At 27.3% G+C, this 21,665-nt stretch overlaps 1 protein-coding gene across 1 annotated transcript; it reads left to right on the forward strand.

The window, feature by feature from the left end:
- Positions 1–5,916: 5,916 nt before the first annotated feature.
- Positions 5,917–20,563, forward strand: LOC107171865 (uncharacterized). Its single transcript, XM_089216917.1, has 6 exons — positions 5,917–6,086; positions 6,163–6,584; positions 6,731–6,866; positions 13,733–13,942; positions 15,402–15,638; positions 17,869–20,563. Coding segments are annotated over exons 2-6 (1,050 nt in total). The 5' UTR covers positions 5,917–6,086; positions 6,163–6,583; the 3' UTR covers positions 18,335–20,563.
- The last annotated feature ends 1,102 nt before the right edge of the window (positions 20,564–21,665 follow it).

Here is a 21,665-nt window from a genome sequence, read left to right on the forward strand (position 1 = left end):
TTTGCGTGAAAATTCTTATTTTTCTTTAATTTTTTTTTTTTTGCATTCAAATGCTTTTGAAAACAACTGCGTAATTTTGACTGCTTATCGCGAACATAGACACAAAAAATAAAATAAAATAAAAAACACATATTATCTTAAAAGCAGTACATTCATCGCTTCGCTCAGAATCTAAGATAATTCTTGTTTTTTTTTTAATTTTAAATTTTAAATTTTGACCTCTTCAGTGCACCAACTACATTCAATTTTCAACCGGGAAAACTACTGAAGTTGAAAATCGAAGCATAGTCTATATTACTCGTATTTCGATAACTTATCGTATACACCGACACAAAAAAATAAAACATAATTTTAAAGTCAATACATTCTTCGCTTTGCTCAGGATCTTAAAGGGTGGCTAATTTAAAAATAAAAATTTGGATCATCACTGGACACTTCTTAAGTAGTATAAAATATGACAGAAGTTTGAAAATATGGTCAATAAGTAGGTATACTTAAATATTCAAATACTCCAAAACCTGATTTTTAACAACTACATTATTGAATAAAAAAAGAGAGCGAATATATGCTTGGTGAATCACTTTGTATATTATCTATTATGCACTAAAATTATATAGTTATATTTTTAATTTAGATGCCCCCTCCATTTCGGATTTATAGATCCATGCATTCACATGTACACTTTGTATTTGTTTGCTATCTAAAATTTACGCAATTTGCATTTTTGTAAATCATATTTATCGTGAAACTATGCGTTAAGCATATAATATTATGATACGAAAATAAATAAATATATATTGTAATTATTTATCACGTAAAAATATAGAGTTTAAAATTGTTGAATTTTATATAAAAGGAGACGGTTCGGTTTTTTTGTATTGAATCCATTGATCTTATTGGAACTTATGTGCATTTCAATGTATTTTAAACATCACTTGATCACAACAAATAATATTTACCTAATCCCTACATTTTGACAAAAAGTTATTAGAAAAAAAACCAAACCAGATATTGTCTTCCATATAGTTCTATTAATTCTAAATGTGTACTTATACAAAAAATTCATAGCATTATTTTCTCCACAAGACCAATAATACGAATTTAGAACCGACCCAACTATTTTCTTTGTTTATAAGTTCGGGATTGAATGTAATTAGTATTTTAGTTTCAACTAAACACATGCCAAATAATAAAATCTTTATGGTTAAAAGCTGACTATAATATGCAACTAGCCACTTAAAAAATTAAAACTATTGAAATCTGATGCCCTGATAGAATTCTTCGTATAAGTACCTATATTATGTTCACAGTGTTCACACTTCACACACCTATTACATACTACATACTGTGTTAATTAATGTATTACAATCATTGGTAAAGTCGGTAAAGAGGATGTCAGTGATATACATGATTACTCTCTCTCTCTCTCTCTCTCTCTCTCTCTTCCTCTCTTAGACCAACGTACAACATAAAAAAAATACATTGGCATTAAAACCTATTTTTATATGACTTTTGAGTAATCTCTTAGCATAAAATTGTATTTATTACACCAATTGTACTTTGATAATATTTTTGAGGGTTTGAAATATTGGTCTTATATATTTTTATTATTACCTATTTAACTTTATATTTGATTTAAAAAAAAAAATAAATGGTGTAAACTTAAATGGCAATCAAGTTGTTATGAGGCAAAATTTTGAAAACTGGATATCAAAGAATCCTCAAAAATATTATTTTCCTATGACTTTTGCTATACTTTTGTGTATTAATTTTGTTTAAAGATTGCTTAAAATCATGAAAAACAAAACGATTTTGGTTAAATGCACTTTGGCTATATATTATGCAGGTACCGCAGTGTCCAGATTCCCCATTAAGTAAAATGTTTTTACAAGAGTTTGAAAACTGGATAAAATTAATGGGCGATTGTAAACTCTCCCGATTTTAATGGCATGTAAACTCTCCCGATGGTAAACTCTCCCGGGTTTAGTCTAATACTACCTGGCGGGAACATGTAAACTCTCCCGGGTCTAGTTCAGTACTACCTGAAGGGAACATGTAAACTCACCCGGGTCTACTTCAGTACTACTAAGCTAGCTGGGGAGCATGGGGTATTAATGTATTATTCGTTTTACACAGTTAGAATTGGTTGAGCCATTATAGTCGATATCGTTTTAAATATTTAAATTAAAAATACTCTAACGGTAATTAAATATTTAAATGACAAATACAGATTAAATACGGTACCTAATACAATTCATAATAAAAATTATAATCACAATCTCTGCAGTGTAGCGTGTAGCCAATTCATAGAGTAGCAATAACATTTAAAATAACTCGGGAGAGTTTGCACATTTCTTTCAGGGAAACATAATATTGACCCGGGAGAGTTTACACATTTCTTTCAGGCAAACATAATATTTACCCGGGAGAGTTTACCATCGGGAGAGTTTACTAGTTTTAAAAATCGGCAGACTTTGCCTTACAATCGGGAGAGTTTACCACCGCCCAAATTAATAGTTATTAAACTATTGCTATTGAATATTTCAATAGCGATTCATAGTCACAATTTTTTTTTATAAGCATTCAAATTTTGACAAAATACGTAAAAATCACAAAAATTTGCAAATTATTTTAAGCCAGAAATTCATAAAAATTTTCTTTTTAAATCTAAGATTTGAACATTTAATACAAGATTCCTTACAAATTTGTCAATCTTTATCAAAAAAACTATGTCCACCAGAAATTCAAATTAAATTTTTATGAACGTTTGAAATTTAAATTTTTACAACATTGGATTTTTACATTTAGCGATTTTCTTATTTGGTGTAACTCTAAAACAAATGCCCGCAGATACTTGAAATTTTCACTGAATATTTATGTAGACATTTTTTATGTTTAATACAATTTTCAAAATATTTTGATTTGTTTTGAGCTATTTACTGACATTTTAATTTTTCAATTTTTTTTTTTTTTTTTCTATAAATTTCGATAAAAATGTATGTGTTGGGTAAAAAAACTTGAAAATTTAATACAAGACTTCTAACACATTGTAACAATAGCAGTTGAAAAATATTAAAAATACATTGGCACGATTTTTTTTACAAGCATTCAAATTTTAATTTTGACAACATACGTAAAAATCACGAAAATTCGCAAATTATTTTAAGCTAGAAATTCATAAAAAAATGTCTTTTTAAATCTAAGATTTGAAAATTTTTATTAATCTATAATATATCCTAGACAGATAAACCGTCTTCGCACAGATCCCGTTTTTCGTATACAATTATATAATATCATTGGAATCAAATTTAATTCCATCCATTACAGTAGGTGGGTTACTACCTGTAACAGCTACTGTACAACAGAGCGATATCCACGACTTACCAGCTTATTTTATTATTAATCTATAATAATTACAAAATGTTGGTCTTATATATGGGGATACATTATGTTTAACAGAAGTGGGAGTTGGTGAAGTACATGTGTATTTTTTACAGAAAATTGGACCTTCCTTTTTTTTTATAAATTGCAACTGTGTTAAATGGGAGTGTCTATTCGAGTCCTTAAAAAATAATAACTAATAACGTGGTATATAATAACTTGTAATAACATAACTACATTTTCATTGTCTGGATTTAGATGAGGGAGATTTCCATGGGTCTATTGATGTTTTGATTTCTTTGAGCTTGTTTGTATTTAAAAATATATTATATTATATTATAATTTAATGTAATATGTTATTTAATACAAATATAAGTCGTTATAAAAAGAATCTGAGAGTATACAGGATGATTTTTTTATCGAAGAACACTCATACTCATACACTCATACTTTTTTAAATAATGAGTGTTCTTCGATAAAAAATTCACCCTGTATATTATGTCTCGAAGATTAACATTTTTTCGAATGCCAACAAAATAACTAAAATAGATATTTATTGTTTAAATATTAGATTTCTACAAAATTTGAATATTTAACCATAACAATATTTAGTTACCTACTAATATTTTATATCTTAAAATTGTCATAAGAAAAACTCATGAGAAACCTGATTTATAATTTTCAAGGCTTATTATGATTTTAAGGTAGGTACGTATTACAGTTGAAAATGATTAGATTTTTTACTTAAAAAATAATTTCCTAAATTCCATATTTTTGAAAAAAATTTCAAAATTCCTAATTCAAACACTTAAAAAATGAGACAAATTATTTTTAATATTTTTCAATTTTTATGAGAACAACTTATGAGGAACCTTGAATTTCAGTTCCAAGCTTAATAACCATAAAACGAAAATTTTGTCATCATTAATCGAAAAAAGTGTAACATTTAAAATATATTTTATAAATAATTTAAGAAATATTGTAAAATAGTTTGAAAAATGAAAATTAGAAAATCATATCCTGTTTAGAAATATAGACAATAAATATGGTACTACCTATTATTAATTAAAAGCTATAGTAAAAATTACATCAGATTTTCTATTAGAAACTCGAATATGTGATTTCAGTCACACTCACACACATATAATATAAACACCGTTGTAAATCCAATAAATTAATTTTCATATCTCCCGCAATAAGAATCTAAAATTTGGTTTTTAGGATAAATTTTAAACATAAAAACATATAGAATAATGTTAAATTCAGTTATATTATGTAACATATTATTTTAAGTTTAAATAGTTAAGGTGTTATGGTACCTACCACTAATATTGAAAATTATATGATGAGCTTAATATGCTTATGACATATTATAATATATTAATTATTAGTTGAATTGTTTATCTTTTATTCTGAACTGCAAGAATATCAAATGGTTGTCAATTAAATGATTTTGACTACTTTCACTTAAGTTTTATTTTGTTCACTTTCACCATTACTGAATAGTAATGTATTCCGTGGAACCACTAATATCCGTATTCATTTACACACATTATGAATACCTAATATATAATATAGTATGAATGGAAATTTACATGTAGGTTCAATAAGATCTTATGGCTTATAACAATATATTTTAACGTAAAACAATATTTGCACTTATTATTAGTTAAACGTGTTAGACTTAAAGTAGGTAATGCAAGGGAAATAGATACATTGTGCATTGATTAAATACCCATGATTTTTTTCTATTATACCTACATTTTAATATAATACGCAATAAAATATGATAAATTCACAATATATTATTCTAAAAATTAATTGATTTAAAAAAGAATCAAAAATTTAGCCTAAACTGTTTTATTTACATGTACATTTAATTATTTACATTAACTGTTTTCCGTGGCATTATAATTTGTGTTTATATATATTTTGATGATAATTATTTTTCGGGGATACCCGATCATAAATTTATATAATGGCTAATATGGTTATGAAAACTGTTTGCTATTTATCAAAGAAAATATAATGTGTATAATTCATGCATAGTGCATATCGACGTAGTAGCCGCAAAATGGGACATGGGAAGTGGGTGTGCGTGTTTCAGCACCATAGTAGTAAAACACTAAAAATAATTTTAAAAATTAGTTGTTTCTCTGTTTTGTGAAATGTTTTTATTATACGACGTTTTAATCAAAAAAATTAATATGTATATGTTGTTACAAGTTGCTCTAACTGCGCAGTATTTCTGTAAGTGTATAAATTCGATACGTGTGTAGAAATAATAAGCTTTTCGTTGATGTGCCGTTTAAAAATCTGGTCAAGGGTACGTGTGGAGCAACTGCGCCTCATAAATGTACTGTATTATAATATTAAACATTTGAAAATAATATAAATGACAAAATTATCCAAATACCGAATTAGTATTCCTCTACGGAAATATAATGTTGAGCCATTATCATGACATTGAAGATTTACGAAATTTACGTATATATTATATGTAGGTATATACCTAACGTTTCTTGATTAAACGCGATAGTCTTGATCATAATATATTGTAATAATATCGGCGAGTATTCCGTGTCCTGCGTGTTTTTATATGTGTCGTGACGAAGTGTTGCTGCAAAAAAACCTTTCTGGTCACTGCAGACGAACGTACACACTACAGCTGGCGTCAATTATATATTATAATTTATTTTTTGTTGGTATAGTTTTACTATTCATTATTATCATTATTAATGTGTGTTATAAAAAAATAAATATTATTCCCATCACTATTAGGTGGTACTGCTATTGGTACACTAGTCACCAGAGGTCTACTGAACGACAGCAATCGTCCGCAACAGCAAGCTATGACAGGTGGCCATGACGGTGGCGGTTGTAGTCTCGTAACTACACATTAACCGGTTTAGCCATCACTTTCTACCGTTGGGCCATCTTAGCTAGTCGGTATGGAGTTGTCTGCACACACGGTGAGCGCGCACCGACGTGAACGTTGCGCAGTCATTCGCTCGCCTCGCGCCGCGTAGCCCACGAATTTCGACGGACGTCCGGCTCGAACACATTTTCCTGTAATATTGTTTTAAAATTTAAGATTTTCTACGACCCGCTCGGTGTTCCCTAGCGATAGCCCAGCCGCAATCGAACGAAACGACGACGACAATATTGTCATATATATATACTATAAATTACCTACTTTACAAGTAAGACTCGAATAAAACGGTCAAAAACTATAATTATTTTTATTATGTTTATTGATTTTCCTTATTTTTTTTTATTACGGCGCAAACAATGCGCGTCTGCTGCGTATACATGCAATAATAATGTGTTATTTTATCGATCGACACAGTGTCGGACACAACGAAAACTGACGATGCCGCGGCGAAGAAGTTCAAGACCATCATGATAGACGGAAGCAACGTGCCAGTGGACACCACGCGGCCCAAAGATGTTCCAGAATGGTTCGACGCGAAATTGTTCGCCAGGTAAAACCATCTCACTATTACTGTCACTCTACTGCTAACACATTAAATTTCGGTTATCGAGCTTTTACTAATTAAAATATTTAAATTACGCGACAATGTTGAGAAAAAAAAATTATGATTTTAAAAATTCGTTTTTTACGAACCGTTCTAAAAATGTTGTTATTATATCTATAGACTATATTACCTGCCTTACCTACGCAACTACTTTATGATGTTAACTATACAAAAAAATAACAGCAAAACTATTATAGGAACAAGCGAACTAACCAAAACTGTTCAATAAATTTCGAGAATATTAATTATTTATAAGTACCTATACTTAAATAATGTTTTGTATATATACGTATATGGTATGCATAATATATGGTGTATTACTATTCTTGTAATGAGCTTAACATTGATATAGGTAGTTTTGTTGGTTTTTATTTTGATTGTATATTATGCGGACTGCATCCATAAAAAAAAATACACCACATTGTTATATGCTGCAGTTGTAATGACACACAGTTGTAATATACTAATATACTTAATCCATAACGTAGTTTACAATATTTCTTGGTAGTTATTGCTGTAATACCAATTTTGTAATTACAATCCATAAATATGTTATGCAGTTATGAACATATAATGTGACTATGTGAGTTATAAATTATAATAAGCAATATTACCTATTACTAATGTATTAATTAAGGTATAGAATATACGTGAATTGTTTTTGCAATACTTAAATCGAAATATTATAATAATATATTTGTATACGCAAATCAAATTTCACAATAAGGTATTTTTTTAACGTCTTTAAATGTGCATGCGGAATATTAATTAGAAAATAGAATAGAAGATTGGAACGCATTCAAGTTTTGGATCTTTAAAATAAAACTATTATCATTCAAATCATCGAATATATTAATTTCACATGATCGTAAAAACCTAAACATTGAACAAAAAGATTAGTTTTATGTGTAATGTGGTTAATCAATTTGATTAAGTTTTATCAAAATTATTTTAGTTTATTACGAATAAATGTGGTAAAATCATTTGGTCAAAATACATATTTTTAAAATAGATGTAATTAATCACCTTTATGATATATTATAGGTTAAAAATAAAAGATGTATGAAACACCTAAAACACTATAAATTATCGACAGGTTAAAGTGTTAAATTTGAACATTAATAAAATATCTAATAGAAAATTACTAATGATTATTGATTTTTAAATCATAAATTCTAATTAAATAATTAATTGGCAAAAAATATTTATAAAAATAATAAGACTTAAAATTATATAACTAAACAAGCAATCGTTTATTTAATTAGTCATCATAATAAACATTCTTAAAAGATATAATTTTCATGGTATATAAAATATTATTTCACTAAATATAATATAAGTTCAATTGTGCTTCTCTCGATTTAGATTCTAAGTAGATGTATCTATTGACTATTGATTTTAAATTGTATGACTTTTGTTTTTATTGTTGTTTTTTTTTTTTTGGGGGGGGGGGGAAGGGTCTATCATTATCACCTTAGAGCAGAAAAAAATTTCTATGAATCTAATTAGTGCTTTGGGGATTAAAAGTAAAACATTACTAGCAGTTTTCAAAAGCATCGGGAAAAACTTAAAATCTCAACAACTTATAACTGTAAATACTTTAAACTGTTACCAAATATTTATATGGCCATTTTCTATACATACAAAATTTTCAAGAGATTTCAGCTTTTTCCTAGTAATTTATAGGTGTTAGAAATTTAGTATTTTTTAGTTATTTTTCAATTATTATCGACAAATAATTGTTCGCTCGAAAAACTTGAAATTTTAATACAAGGTTCCTCATAAGTTATTGTTAGTGTATTAAAAAAAAAATTCGAATAAAAATTCACAATAATTTATTATGAGCTGCTTAAGTTACAATTTTACAAATTTTGTCAAAATAACGAAGATTTGAAAATTATATTGAGCTTGAAATTTATTATGATTTTTCATTTTATATCTAAAATTTTAAAATGCTATAAAAATTTCCTCATAAGTTGTTCAACTTTTCTAACTTGATCATGTGACAATGTAATAAATACATATTTATCAAATAAGAACCTCTTTTTTTCACTTATAATTATCCAGCAAATATTTTTTTTAGAATTTTTTTGTATCTAAATCGGAATTCGAACAGTTTAGTTTTTAAATTATATAAATCTGCGTTCTAAGGATAATTTGGTAATGGGTTAGGTAGATAGGTTTAGGAGCTTAGCAAGGTGGATTAATATCAATCCACCTTAGAGCTTAGATTATTTTAGTAATATATAGTAATTAGTAATTATTATTAATTTATTAGTATAAATAATTTGTAAAAATATTTAAGAATAATGAATACTACATCTCAAATGTATGGTTAAATTATAGTTTATATTTTAAGGATTATTATTTATTACCCTTAATATAAAAATTTTAATAACTCAAAAATTACTTATTGGCATTTTGATTTAGATACATCAACATTTTCAAGAAAATTGTCCACTAAATAATTTTTAGTGTTAGAGAGGTTCTCATTTAAAAAATTGAAGGTTGTATTACACATCGGGGCACTCATCGCTCATAGCAGTCATAAATAGTACAAAAAAACCTATCTAAGATTTAAAAATATTATCTATACTCTCTAGCTATACTTAAAAATGATAAAAATCAGAAATGGAATAAAGTTATTATTAAATGAAAGAATAAGGGTGAACATGTTTAAAAAATTACCCGGTTTGCATAATTATATTCGTACCCTTAACTTGTAATTTGTCTTTTTATTTTTGTTTTTGGCTTTGATGTTTTATTGATTTATTATTTTTTTATCGTCGATTTGTTCTGTATTAAAATTTTAGCATTATCTCTTCTCATGAACTGTCACGTTTTAGCAGAGCTAGGTATTTTGTCTTATCTTCTGCTGTATAGACGGTTAGTGGTTACTTACTTTTTGAATCAGTACATACAGTCATAAATATAAAATATATCATTTTTCATGTTACTTTGTTAAAATATTTTTGCTTTTCAGCTATCGACATTTTGACCGATGATAATAATTTATAGGTAGGTATTTTTAAGTATACCTGTTGATATTTTTATCATTCATTGTTTCGTACTATACCTATCAGTATTTGTATTACACTAAAAAGTCTAAATACACGTATTATTAACTTTTAACTACTTATAAATAATAAAATGGGGTCTATATTATCTTTGAATATTTATATTTATAAATTGACAGTTAATTTATTTTAACAATTACCTAAACCTCGGTGATAATTACACGTGTCTACTTCTACTACTTACAGTTTATTTATCATTTCTAATAACATAAATTATAATGTATTTTTAAATAACTTGATTTTTCTTATCTAATAAATATCTTACCTATAATGTGTTAGAATACTTAATTTTTAATGAATACAGGGTATTATAAAGGGTTAGTTTAAAATAAAGCATTACGTTTTTAAGACATTTATTATTGTAAACGTGCATTTATAATTTATTTTATGTTATCAATTGATCAACTACATTATAAATATAATTACACATATCATTAAGAAGACGCTACACCTGTATGTGTTGTCTTCGTCTTACAAATGTAAAACATGGCAAAAACTGTTTTGCGCGGGAAAGAATCAAGAAAGCTACAGACATCACTGAAAAACGAAATTTCTACCACATATAATAAGAAGAGTTTCGGCTGTAAAATATCGTTTTTATTTTTCGATGAACTACAAAATAAGTTATTAAAGTTAGAAAATCATAAAAATAATGGATTTTGAAACAATAAGAACTTTTCTCGCATAAATGATGTCAAAAAAAAATAATTAAAATTATAGTTCACAGATAATGTTTTCAACTATACATATATTGGATGTCAATTTGAAATCTTAGCTATCACTACAGCCTAAGTAGTTCATCTATTCCACGCAAAACAGTTTTTGTCGTGTTGTACATTTTTTAGACGGAGACAACGCATGCGGGTGGAGCGTCCACATAACAAATAAAAAATTTAAATATCAACAAGCTAGGGTTATAACTGATTGCTGTAGTTTCAATGTTCCAAATAGGGACAGGGAATTAAATAAATAATCACGTGTGTATATAGTATATTAGGATGTTACGTGTTAACCTACATTTCGATGTTAACGTAAATTTAAATTTGGAACTAACTGTTCGATAGATTTGCCCAAGTAGCGATAAATAATTAATCAGAAATTATTCTTAAACAGTTAATAGCAACAATAAAAATTACCATAATATGTAATAATATGTACATAGTTATTTTAATATTTTACTTCAATAATAAAATTGCAGGCTTGTTTTTTGTAAAAAATTTTTAACACCAAAATGTAACAGTAAAATACAATTGCTTTGCGGCTTTTTTGGAGCAACATTTTGAGTAGATATTACGATTGAGAACTTTTTATTTTTTTGTTTCAGTTCCAATGTAGCCAATTCAATAATTTTTCAATTTTATGTATAATTTACTATCCGTTGTAAGGGTGTGATATACTCTAATAATTAGTTCTTACCATACTGGTATATTAATATAAAATAATGCAATGTTCATAATACTTTAAAATTTTACTTACGTACGTAATACTTTTTCCTCATTGACGGCTACAAACAAATATTTAATAACATCATTAATTTTTTTGAAGAAATAAGCAAAATTTATTAATTAGGTAACTAGTAACAACTTTAAATGTAACTTACTTTAAGTCACTAACTACTGTTGTACATAGTCTGTAATTGACAATTGTCACTTGTAAATTGTAATCACTTATTATATATAGTTACAAGTTTCCAAGTTAAAGTATCTTATATCTTGAATTCGCGGTAGAAACCAATCGAGTAGATAACTGATCGTGTATCAGAAAAGTTAATGAAAATATTTGTCATAAACTGATATAATTCTACATTTCACTTGTGACTTTTCGTAATTAAATAATAAAAGATGTGGCAAAGTTGCTCGTAATATCGTACTGAACCGTATTTATGAAAAAGGTACAACATGTTTAGTCTCTTGATAGTCAAATTTAGTTCCTAAATTTCTTAATACTTAGAAGTTATAATTCATATCTAATGAGAAATTTCTAATTTCATAACAATATAAGTTTTCAGTCGTGGAATCAATATTCTGCTGTTATATTTTCCAATCTATACAATATTATGTAAGTAGGCTGTATAATATAATACTGTATACAACAATAATGCTCCAAATGATTTCTCTTCGAAAAGAATTTTTGATAATATAATAATTAATATTAGGTACGAAAAATGAATAACTGGAGTGGAATGTCTTGGCATTCATTAATTTGTATTGTTTTGTTTAAGATTAGAAAAAAAAACCTAAAAATCTTAAAACAAATGTAAAATGTTACGAAAATAACATGTTCTTTTCAAACTGATTTGATGATGTACGAAAACAAAAATCAAATATTACAACTGTTGCTTTATTTTAATTCTTTAAAACTAATAACTACGTTTTGATTTTATAGTGAACACACATTTTAATTATATCTATGTAATATATCAATGTCATATTGTCATGTGAATATGTAATTTTTTGTCAATATAGCATTATTATGAATTTAATAATTACTTAAAAGTCCTTGAAATTTGTATGCTAATTTACTCAACCACTCAAGCATATATATTATTAAAGTGAAATTATAGCCTTTAAATAGTATATAACTGTTAATAAATTTAATATTGATTAAAATAAAAATATAATAATTAATAATATATTTTTTAAAAGGTTTTTTTGTTTACAATCAATTACAAAAAAATAAAGCTCAATTAAAATTTTGCACAGGATATATTAACAATACATAGTAAACATTTATTAATAATTCAAAACTCATATTATGTACCTGATCATAATAATATACAATTTGTTTACAATGAAACATGATTAAATGCATAAAATTATATAAAATATTTTTCGAATAAAGCAATAAAAAATGGTTATCTGCATTTAAATTATTTATGTGGTCTAAAATATGCAAACACGAGTAAAAATACAAAGTAACGTTTTGTTAAAGTTAAAATGATCGTAAATTAAATTAGAATTTTATCTTACTATAACAAATTATGATTTATTTATTTTATGAATATAATTAATTAATCTGCGCAATCATTCATTGTCGTAGCTAATAAATAATTTTGTTTTAGAATTTACTAATATAGTTTTAAATGTGATAAAAAAATTATAATACAACTATTTTGACGGTTAAAGTGCTTGCTTTATTTTATTATAAATTTATAAAATATATAAAGTGGCTTGGTGCTGAGATGCGGTCGTACGCTCAATCTATGGAAACGCATCACTGAGCGTACGTACCGGCCGCAGTTGCTAGCTCCCGGAACATAATATATATCCTTGCCACACATACACAAATACGTGTTACAACCCATCAATTTAAAAAATAAACTTACATAAGTACGGTAGCCTCTACCGTACCATCCCACACCCACTGATCTATATGTTGTTCCCTCTAATAAAAATAAAAAATATATATATATATATACGCATAAAACATATAAATAACTACCTATTTACATTTCTGTACAAAGTAGGTTAATATATATAAAGTTATATAATTAAATGTACTAGTAGGTACGTTTATTCGTGTACCACAGGGAAAACATGGTAGTTGAAGGAACACGGTATAGTGTCAAAAATAAATAAATAATAATAGTAAAAATAATTTTTATGAAACTCCATAAATTAAATATTTAAATTAAAATAACAGTAGAATGTATGTAAATACATTATAATAATAGAAATGATATATATTGTGTACAAAAAAAAAAAGTTATAAAATATTTTGTGTTTTTTTTTTCAGAGGACAAAAGCATTTTTATTCCAATTTCTATGCAATATTCGCATCAAATTTGATTGGATTAATATTGGTATTAACAGTTCCAACAATATTGGATGTACTAGTGTTCACAAATAAATCTTCTGATCCTTATACCGCTTTTAGGAGGTATCTTGATACAATCAGGCACATGCTGAGATGGTATAGATACGACGTGACAAGTGCAAAGTCAAGGTAAGCAAAAATCAGAATATAACATGTTTAACACATATCTATTATAATATTATCATGTTTGTTAAAAATACTTATTAGTTATTAAAATAACTTTAAATAGGTAATTAAATACTTGAATGCAAAAGTGGATATTTAATTATTTATTTAAATACAATTTTCAATGAGTATTGGAATAATTATATTTATTTTTAAAACTAATTGTAAGTTTGTATCAGATAATTTTTTCTTAAGTTCAGTTATTTTAAATTTAGATTTTATAGTCAACGTGTGCAATACCTTAACATCTTTAAATATGCTTATTATTTTGTATTTTTTATATTATTTGTAGTTATAACCTTATGATACATTACAATTTACAACGAATCGCCCGTTATGTATAGAAAACGCGTTATGAATCGCCTAAAAATGGCTTAGATGTTATATTAGTTACGAGGAATATAACAAACACCTAGGTACTTAAGAATCTGTAAATACGAATTGCATGGTCAAAATTTAAGTAAATTTGACTGAATTTAGGTGTTAGATACGTAAATAAGTAATCCTTAAAATGTACAGTTCTATATACTATGATAAGTAAAATCTGCTGCAAAAAATTAATTCATTACAAACTAAAATAAAGATAATTTATTAGTTATAATAAAATATGCCTTCCTTTAAGATATCTACTACTATATGCCTATTAGCTACCTAATAGGAAATAAAAATAATATATTTATATAAAAAAAATCCCATTCTCGATCGTATAATTCCAATTTATGTTTTCTCCCATTATGGCATAATAGATACTTATGTATTTATTGCGATTTGTGTTTATATCTGTTTACTTACTTATACTCACTAATACAACTCGCCGACTCGCCGTCATTTCAAAAAATATTATAGCTTCGCAAAAAACGACACGAACCAAACATAATGCATGAAATAATTTTGTATTCAATATTTTTAAAAAACAATTTCTTAAAATAATTAACAAGTACGATGGACTTTATGCACCTATATAAGAAAATAACTTAAAGTAAATATCTAAAAATCTATGATACAAGGATTAAAGTATAATTGACAAATAGCTATATATCTAACGTAATTCGTACTTGTATACTTAATGATGTATATTGAAAAAAACTACACCACGTGAGTGTGAGTGAGCTCACCGTTACACTTTGGAGAGGTGAAAATTCTTTCATTGGGGTCCGTGAATTTATATAAATGGATTATACGAGTAAATTTAAAATATATATAGATTTATATAAAAACAACAAAGATGAAACAACAATCGTTGCGTTTCATTTTTTCGATTTTTTTTCCACCCATAGATACCTCAAGAAAGAAGTTTTACTTAAAAATCTTATTAATTTATATTAATAAAAATTTCTTATTATAAACAATCACATTTAATAATTAATATTCTCCAGCCATTCACATATGAAAACCAGTTTACTTTAAAATATATTATTTTTAGATCTCAGATATCTGTGGCCATTGTACACGGACTTCATTGTGCTGCAAATCGAGTATCAAATAAGTCTGGACTTGGACTGCGAGTAACTCAAAAAGATATGTCTTTAACTCAATTTGGATTCATGGGCTTACTGTTGTTGAAAAAAAAAGAATTGGCTATTGTAGGCACTGAAGAAGATGAAAGAGCCATTATTCATTTTTGGAGGACTATTGGTTACATGTTGGGAATTCAAGACAAGTAAGTAATATTTACATTATTACATTATTTACAATTATTTCATAGAGATCGCTGCCATTATATACCTACACTATATCAGTGTCAAGTGAAACGGAATCTATTTATTTTTTTCACTAAGAAATAATTTAAAATACATACGTAGGAAAATGTAATTGTTGGAAAAAATGAATTAATCATTTAATAGAAATAATTTTGTAGTTTGCACCACATATTATAATTTTTCTTGCATTAATTGTCATATATTATGCGGTGCATATAATAATTGCACTGATGAATAACTTTGATAAATGTATTCAATATTACTATGTAGGACATATATAGTAAGTACCTGATGGCTGTATAAGTATATTTATAACGAATCTATGCAGTTAATAATTTTTTCAAAGTATTTGATCAATTTTAATTATTCCTAATACAACTTAAATAGTTAGGTAGGTCGTAGCATTGAATATTATTGACTTTTGACATTCTGAGGGATATAAATGGCGTGACGAACTCAACACCCCTTATATACAAATAACTTTTTTTTATATACTTTTGGGCGTGGTTTAAGTGTCGTTGTGCCATGCAATCGTATAGATTTTATTTGTATAGTATTAGTAGGTCCCCATACGTTACACATCATAATTTCAAAAGTGAATATCCTTATATTATAATCCTGGTCAAAGAAATTAATTTCTATTATTTTATCCGATCTAATATATAATAGTACATCGATCAGAATATATCCTATAGAAAATATTTAAGTTTAAAAATTGTTTATTATTATTATTCAAACAATTAGACGATTAAGTATTAATGTTATATTGCTATTTGCAGAATGAGTAGGTGCCTGTTTATGTAGTTGAAAAAATAAATATTAAATTATAATGTTGTATTGACTACCTATCTATTGAGAATTCACTAATTCAAATGTTTGAATGATTTATTATTTTTGCAGTTTTTAAACTTTATTAAGTATAATAGGTATATTGCGTGAGCTTATTTATTAAAGAGATTCGATAACGAATCTCTCTTAGGAGTTCAGTATAAACAGTTTTCTAAATATATGCGAGTCGTCAAAATGTATCATGTGTACGTGGTAAGTTATCATTAGTGTGAAAAAAATAACGGATATTTCCCGCACGCGCACTAATATGTCAAAAATGCATTACTTGAACATTAATAATTTAATTTATCTTTTATTTTTTTTTTTGATTAAAAGTATCAATCTTTTTCCATTTATAGTTATCTGAAAACATATTTGTATTCATCATGAAATTTAATTAAAAACGAATTTCTTACATTTTTATGGTAAAACTCCTGCAGCCGTGTCGTTTTAAAGGCGTTGTGTTTAGGCAATTAATTTGTTCCTTGCAACCAACTGTTTATCTTCATGTAATATTCCTTTATTATCTAAAATTCTTAACATTAAATTAAAAATCTAATTTTAAAGACTTTAGGATTTAAATTTCAAAAAAAATGGATAAGTGGATGTTGCTCTGCTGTAAAATAGCTAGGTTACAAGTGAGTTTTCTTACTAATTAGAATTCGAATGTATATGTATATTCAATCTTGTAAAAATTTAATTTGACTTTTCAGTAGACCCCCTTTTTTGATAAAGATATACAAACTTATCATGAGGAGTTTTTTTTATACATTTTCAAATTGTAGGTAGAAAAAGAAAGTTTTTTATGAATTTCTAATTTAAATTAATTTACAAATTTTCGTTATTTTTACGTGTTTAGTCAAAATTCAAAAATTAAATATTTATAATAAAAAGATTGTGACTGTATTTTAATATTACTGCTATATTTGAGAAAATGCATATGTTATTATATAGTTTATTATGTTCCTAATTACTTAATTAAGAATTTGGCGACATTGGAAAACTTTAGAAGGTTTTCAAAGCCGCGGGAGTGGAGGGTCCCAACACATTTATATATTTTTCTCTTCCCAAACCACAACTTCTCCCCGACTAATCTCCTGACTAACGATTATTCGACTCATGTACACCGTCCAACAGGGACTTATCTTTTGCCATTAATTATAATGTTATGTGCAATTATAAATTTATCTCAACAGCGAGTTAGGTTTTAGTCATTACTTATTAATTTAGGTCTAACTACCATCGTCCATCAAAACTTTTGGGCTCGTCTCGTATACATGCAGTATATACCTGCATTTATGTATTATAAAATAAATAAATAAATGTACCAATAACGATATAAATAAATTGGTACGGATGCAGGTACAACCTGTGCAGTGGCTCTTTGGAGGAGGTGCGCGGCACGTGCGCCTTGATCCTGCGGGACGTGTACGCGCCGGGGCTGACGAACCCGCCGCCGAGGTTCGAGCAGATGGTGGATGCGCTGCTAAACGGCATGAAGCCCATCTCGCCCATGCTGGACACGGAAGCATTCATGGCATTCACGCACGAGCTGTGCGGCGCACCGGTACGCCAACCGCTGGTCACTCGGTACAGCCGGTGGATGTACAACGTGCAAGTGTACACGCACGCCGTGCTGCTGACCAACCCGTGGCTGGCCGTCGTGTTCCGGCCACTGTTGAACTACAACATGAGGTTCTCCGTGTGGCTGAACGTCAAGTTCCCGATCGGCGCGGCGCTCCGGTTCGGCACCAAAGTGTTCCACCGGATCCGGGACGAAGTGCCACCGAACCCGCTGACCGCCAAAGGGGGCGCTGCCATGATGTAGTCCGCGGCGTCTTAGGTCGCCGGCACCAATGCGGCTCTGCTCATCACGACAATAATGATAATTTTTTATTTTTAAATATTCAAAACCGTGCAATTTTAGTGCACCACCACCTGCACCACACGTTTCATCTTATATATTATTCATCCCCGTCGAAACTGCAGTTGCTGCTCATCGAGCAGTACGAACCACAAGTCATGAAATAACATATTTTTTTTGTTTTAATCGCTCATAATTATGTGCGACTGAATGTCAATTTCGGTACAATATATTACCTATTAAATTTTATTTACGCGTAAGACGAAAAATCCTAAGAAAATGTAAACGAGTGCATCACCGTTGTAATCGCGAGCGTCGTCACATGACAGTGTCATTAAATTATACCTATTGAAATATTCATTCGAATTTAGTGTGCAGCTGAGCAGCAAAACCCGATTTGGAGGGGGAGCTAAATTTGGTTCATCCCCAACGAAACTGTTTATCTATTTAAGTCACTCCGGCATAATAATATTATTATGTAAATGTCGTGTAACTATAATAGCATAGTTAAACAAATTATTGTTAACCTATAGGGATTGTTTGAAGTTAATTCAAACTTTTCAACTCTTCATCAGCAACTGATAGGAAAGATCACTAAAAAATCGATTCCGATACTTTAGTTTACGTGTAAGATAAAAAATTAAATACTATTTGTTACAATTTATTTTTAAAGTTAAAATTAGGTGTATAGATATATTATATTTGAATTTTCAACGTAATACGTTTAACAAAAAAAAAAAATGACAATAGGTATCTACGCGAGTTTCACAAATTAAATTACATTGATTTAATGAATTCAATAATTCTTTTTTTAACTCAATGAACTTTATCAAGTACCTATATGACTATAACCCTCCACAAACATTAATTTATTTGGAGTAGGATATAGTCATATAGGTACTCAATAAAATTATTCTTTGATTAATTTAATCGACGTAATTAATTAAATTAATTATTTCACATTTTTAAACAATCGTGAAATGTTTTCCATTTTGTTCGTAACCTTCGATGGCCGCGGTTATCGTTATCGTTGTGTATACCTAATAGTTTCTCCGTATACCTCTGTTGTAGAGTTAAAAATGTATTGATTATTGGATATTAACTACGACCTACGTTAATGTAACTAAAAGTATTTGGGTTGTTATTACATAATATTACTAAACAAGTATCGGCTATCGAGTTCAGTGGCGTAAACTTATAAATATTATTTCCCCATATGTTTGAACTCTGAAATATAAATTACGATTTATTACTATATTAGCCCGTAAAAAATACTAACAAACAATATAACGTACATGTTACACGTGGGTGCTGATTTATGTTCGTTTTCTCTATAAGTTATATTCTTATTACATATTATTAGTTTTTTTTTTATACTAGAAAAGTTTCAGAAACGTATATGGGTAAAGCTTAAAATAGATATTATATCTAGTAAACAAGGCATTCCGATACATACTGATGAGTAATGAACTGTGGTGAAAAGTGGTGGTTATTAATTATTAATTGTTATATACATATCAATCGGGTAATCAAAATAATCAATAATTTTGATATTAGATTATAATTACATTAAGCAGAACTTACTGTGTAATAGCATTAATACTATATTATTTTGTTATATTTTTCATGGCATTATATTAACCTGAAAAAACTTATTCTACAATTTCAATAACTTATTATTATTATACAATTTAATATTGCTTATGGTATTAAGTTGTATACTTGTATACCTACTCGACTTGAAATTTATTATTATAATTTATAACTCATAAGAACACGACGTAAAGTGTAAAAATGGGCACTTTCTTGACGTTAGTTTATAGTACTAATTACTTATAAATAACGAATAAGGTTCGATTAAGAATTATATAATGCTGTATAAAACAAAGAACTTTGTTTATGGGTTGAATTTATTGTTAAGTATTAAACATAATATTATATTTATATTATTATCACAATCAAAAATCGTGTACTTATATTTTATCAAAGACGTTTTATATGTTTTAATGACAACGTACTCTGTATTAATTTTTTTAAATACTATTTTTCTTATTGAAATGTATTTATTTTATTGTTCAAGCTTTTTATTTGTAAGATAATGTTTTAATCATACGAATTTATTACAGAGTAATCTTTATAGATTTATTATTGTAAAAAATAGTTAAAAATAATAAATTGTATAATAAAATTTTATTTTTGTGTACCCTTAGATGATTTTTACATTGAATTGGATGAAATTTTACCAATTACCTACGCTAAAATCACCAATTAATAAACCAATTATTGCGCTCGGTATTTTTCAGGGTAATATTGAACTTTATTCTGAGCGGAAACGGGTTGTCAGTCTAGAATATTTTAACTAAATATAATTTGTATGTTTTCAATTCAATAAATACATTTTGTCAACATTTGAACTTTAAATAGCTATAATAAAAAACGAGCCGATTTATTTTTAATATTTTTCAACTTCTGTTATATCAACTTACGGGGAACCTTGAATTAAATTTTCAAGATTTTTGACCCAACAAATAAAATTTTATTTACATTTATAGAATACAAAACTTAATAAATTGTGAACTTAAAATGTCCGTAAATGGTTTGAAATAAGTCAAAACATTTTGATGGTGTATCGCAAATGCTAATATAAACATTCAGTTAAAATTTCATGTATCTTAATTAAGTAATTTGTTTGAGAGTTACGCCAAAATCCGAAATCGATTTTGCTTAAAAAGTCCCATTTTTCCTTAATTTTGTTTTTGTTTTCCCAGTACTTTTGATAACTACTGGTAATTTTTATCTCCCTAATGTACCAACTAGATTCACTTTCCCGCCGGAAAAGCTACTGAAGTTGAAAATCGAAGCATTATTTCGGCTTCTTATCTGTTGTACACAGACATACAAAAATAAACACACTTCATTATTGTAAAATCAATACTTACCTTAATCACTCCGTTAGGAATCTAAAATATTAATAAAACATTCAAAGTAAAAAAAAAAATATTTTAATTTTGCATCAAATTTAATATGCATGCCATTATTGAAAAATACGTTTATCTAATTTTTTTATATATAATTAGGAGGCGCGAGGTTGACAAAAACCGATCTAATTTACATACATGAATATACATCCGAGCCGTACTTATACATATACTTTTCGATTAAAATAAATGATTGATTACATTTACCATAATCGTAATAAGCGGTGACCACTTTATTATTATATTAATATAAGTACTAGCAATAGGTATATAATAATAATAAATATAAGTATTGGTATTATTATTATGCTTAGGTA

This window comes from Diuraphis noxia, unplaced genomic scaffold, assembly GCF_037042655.1.
Source record: "Diuraphis noxia isolate RWA-SAM2 unplaced genomic scaffold, SU_Dnox_SAM2 contig0001, whole genome shotgun sequence".
NCBI lineage: Eukaryota > Metazoa > Arthropoda > Insecta > Hemiptera > Aphididae > Diuraphis > Diuraphis noxia.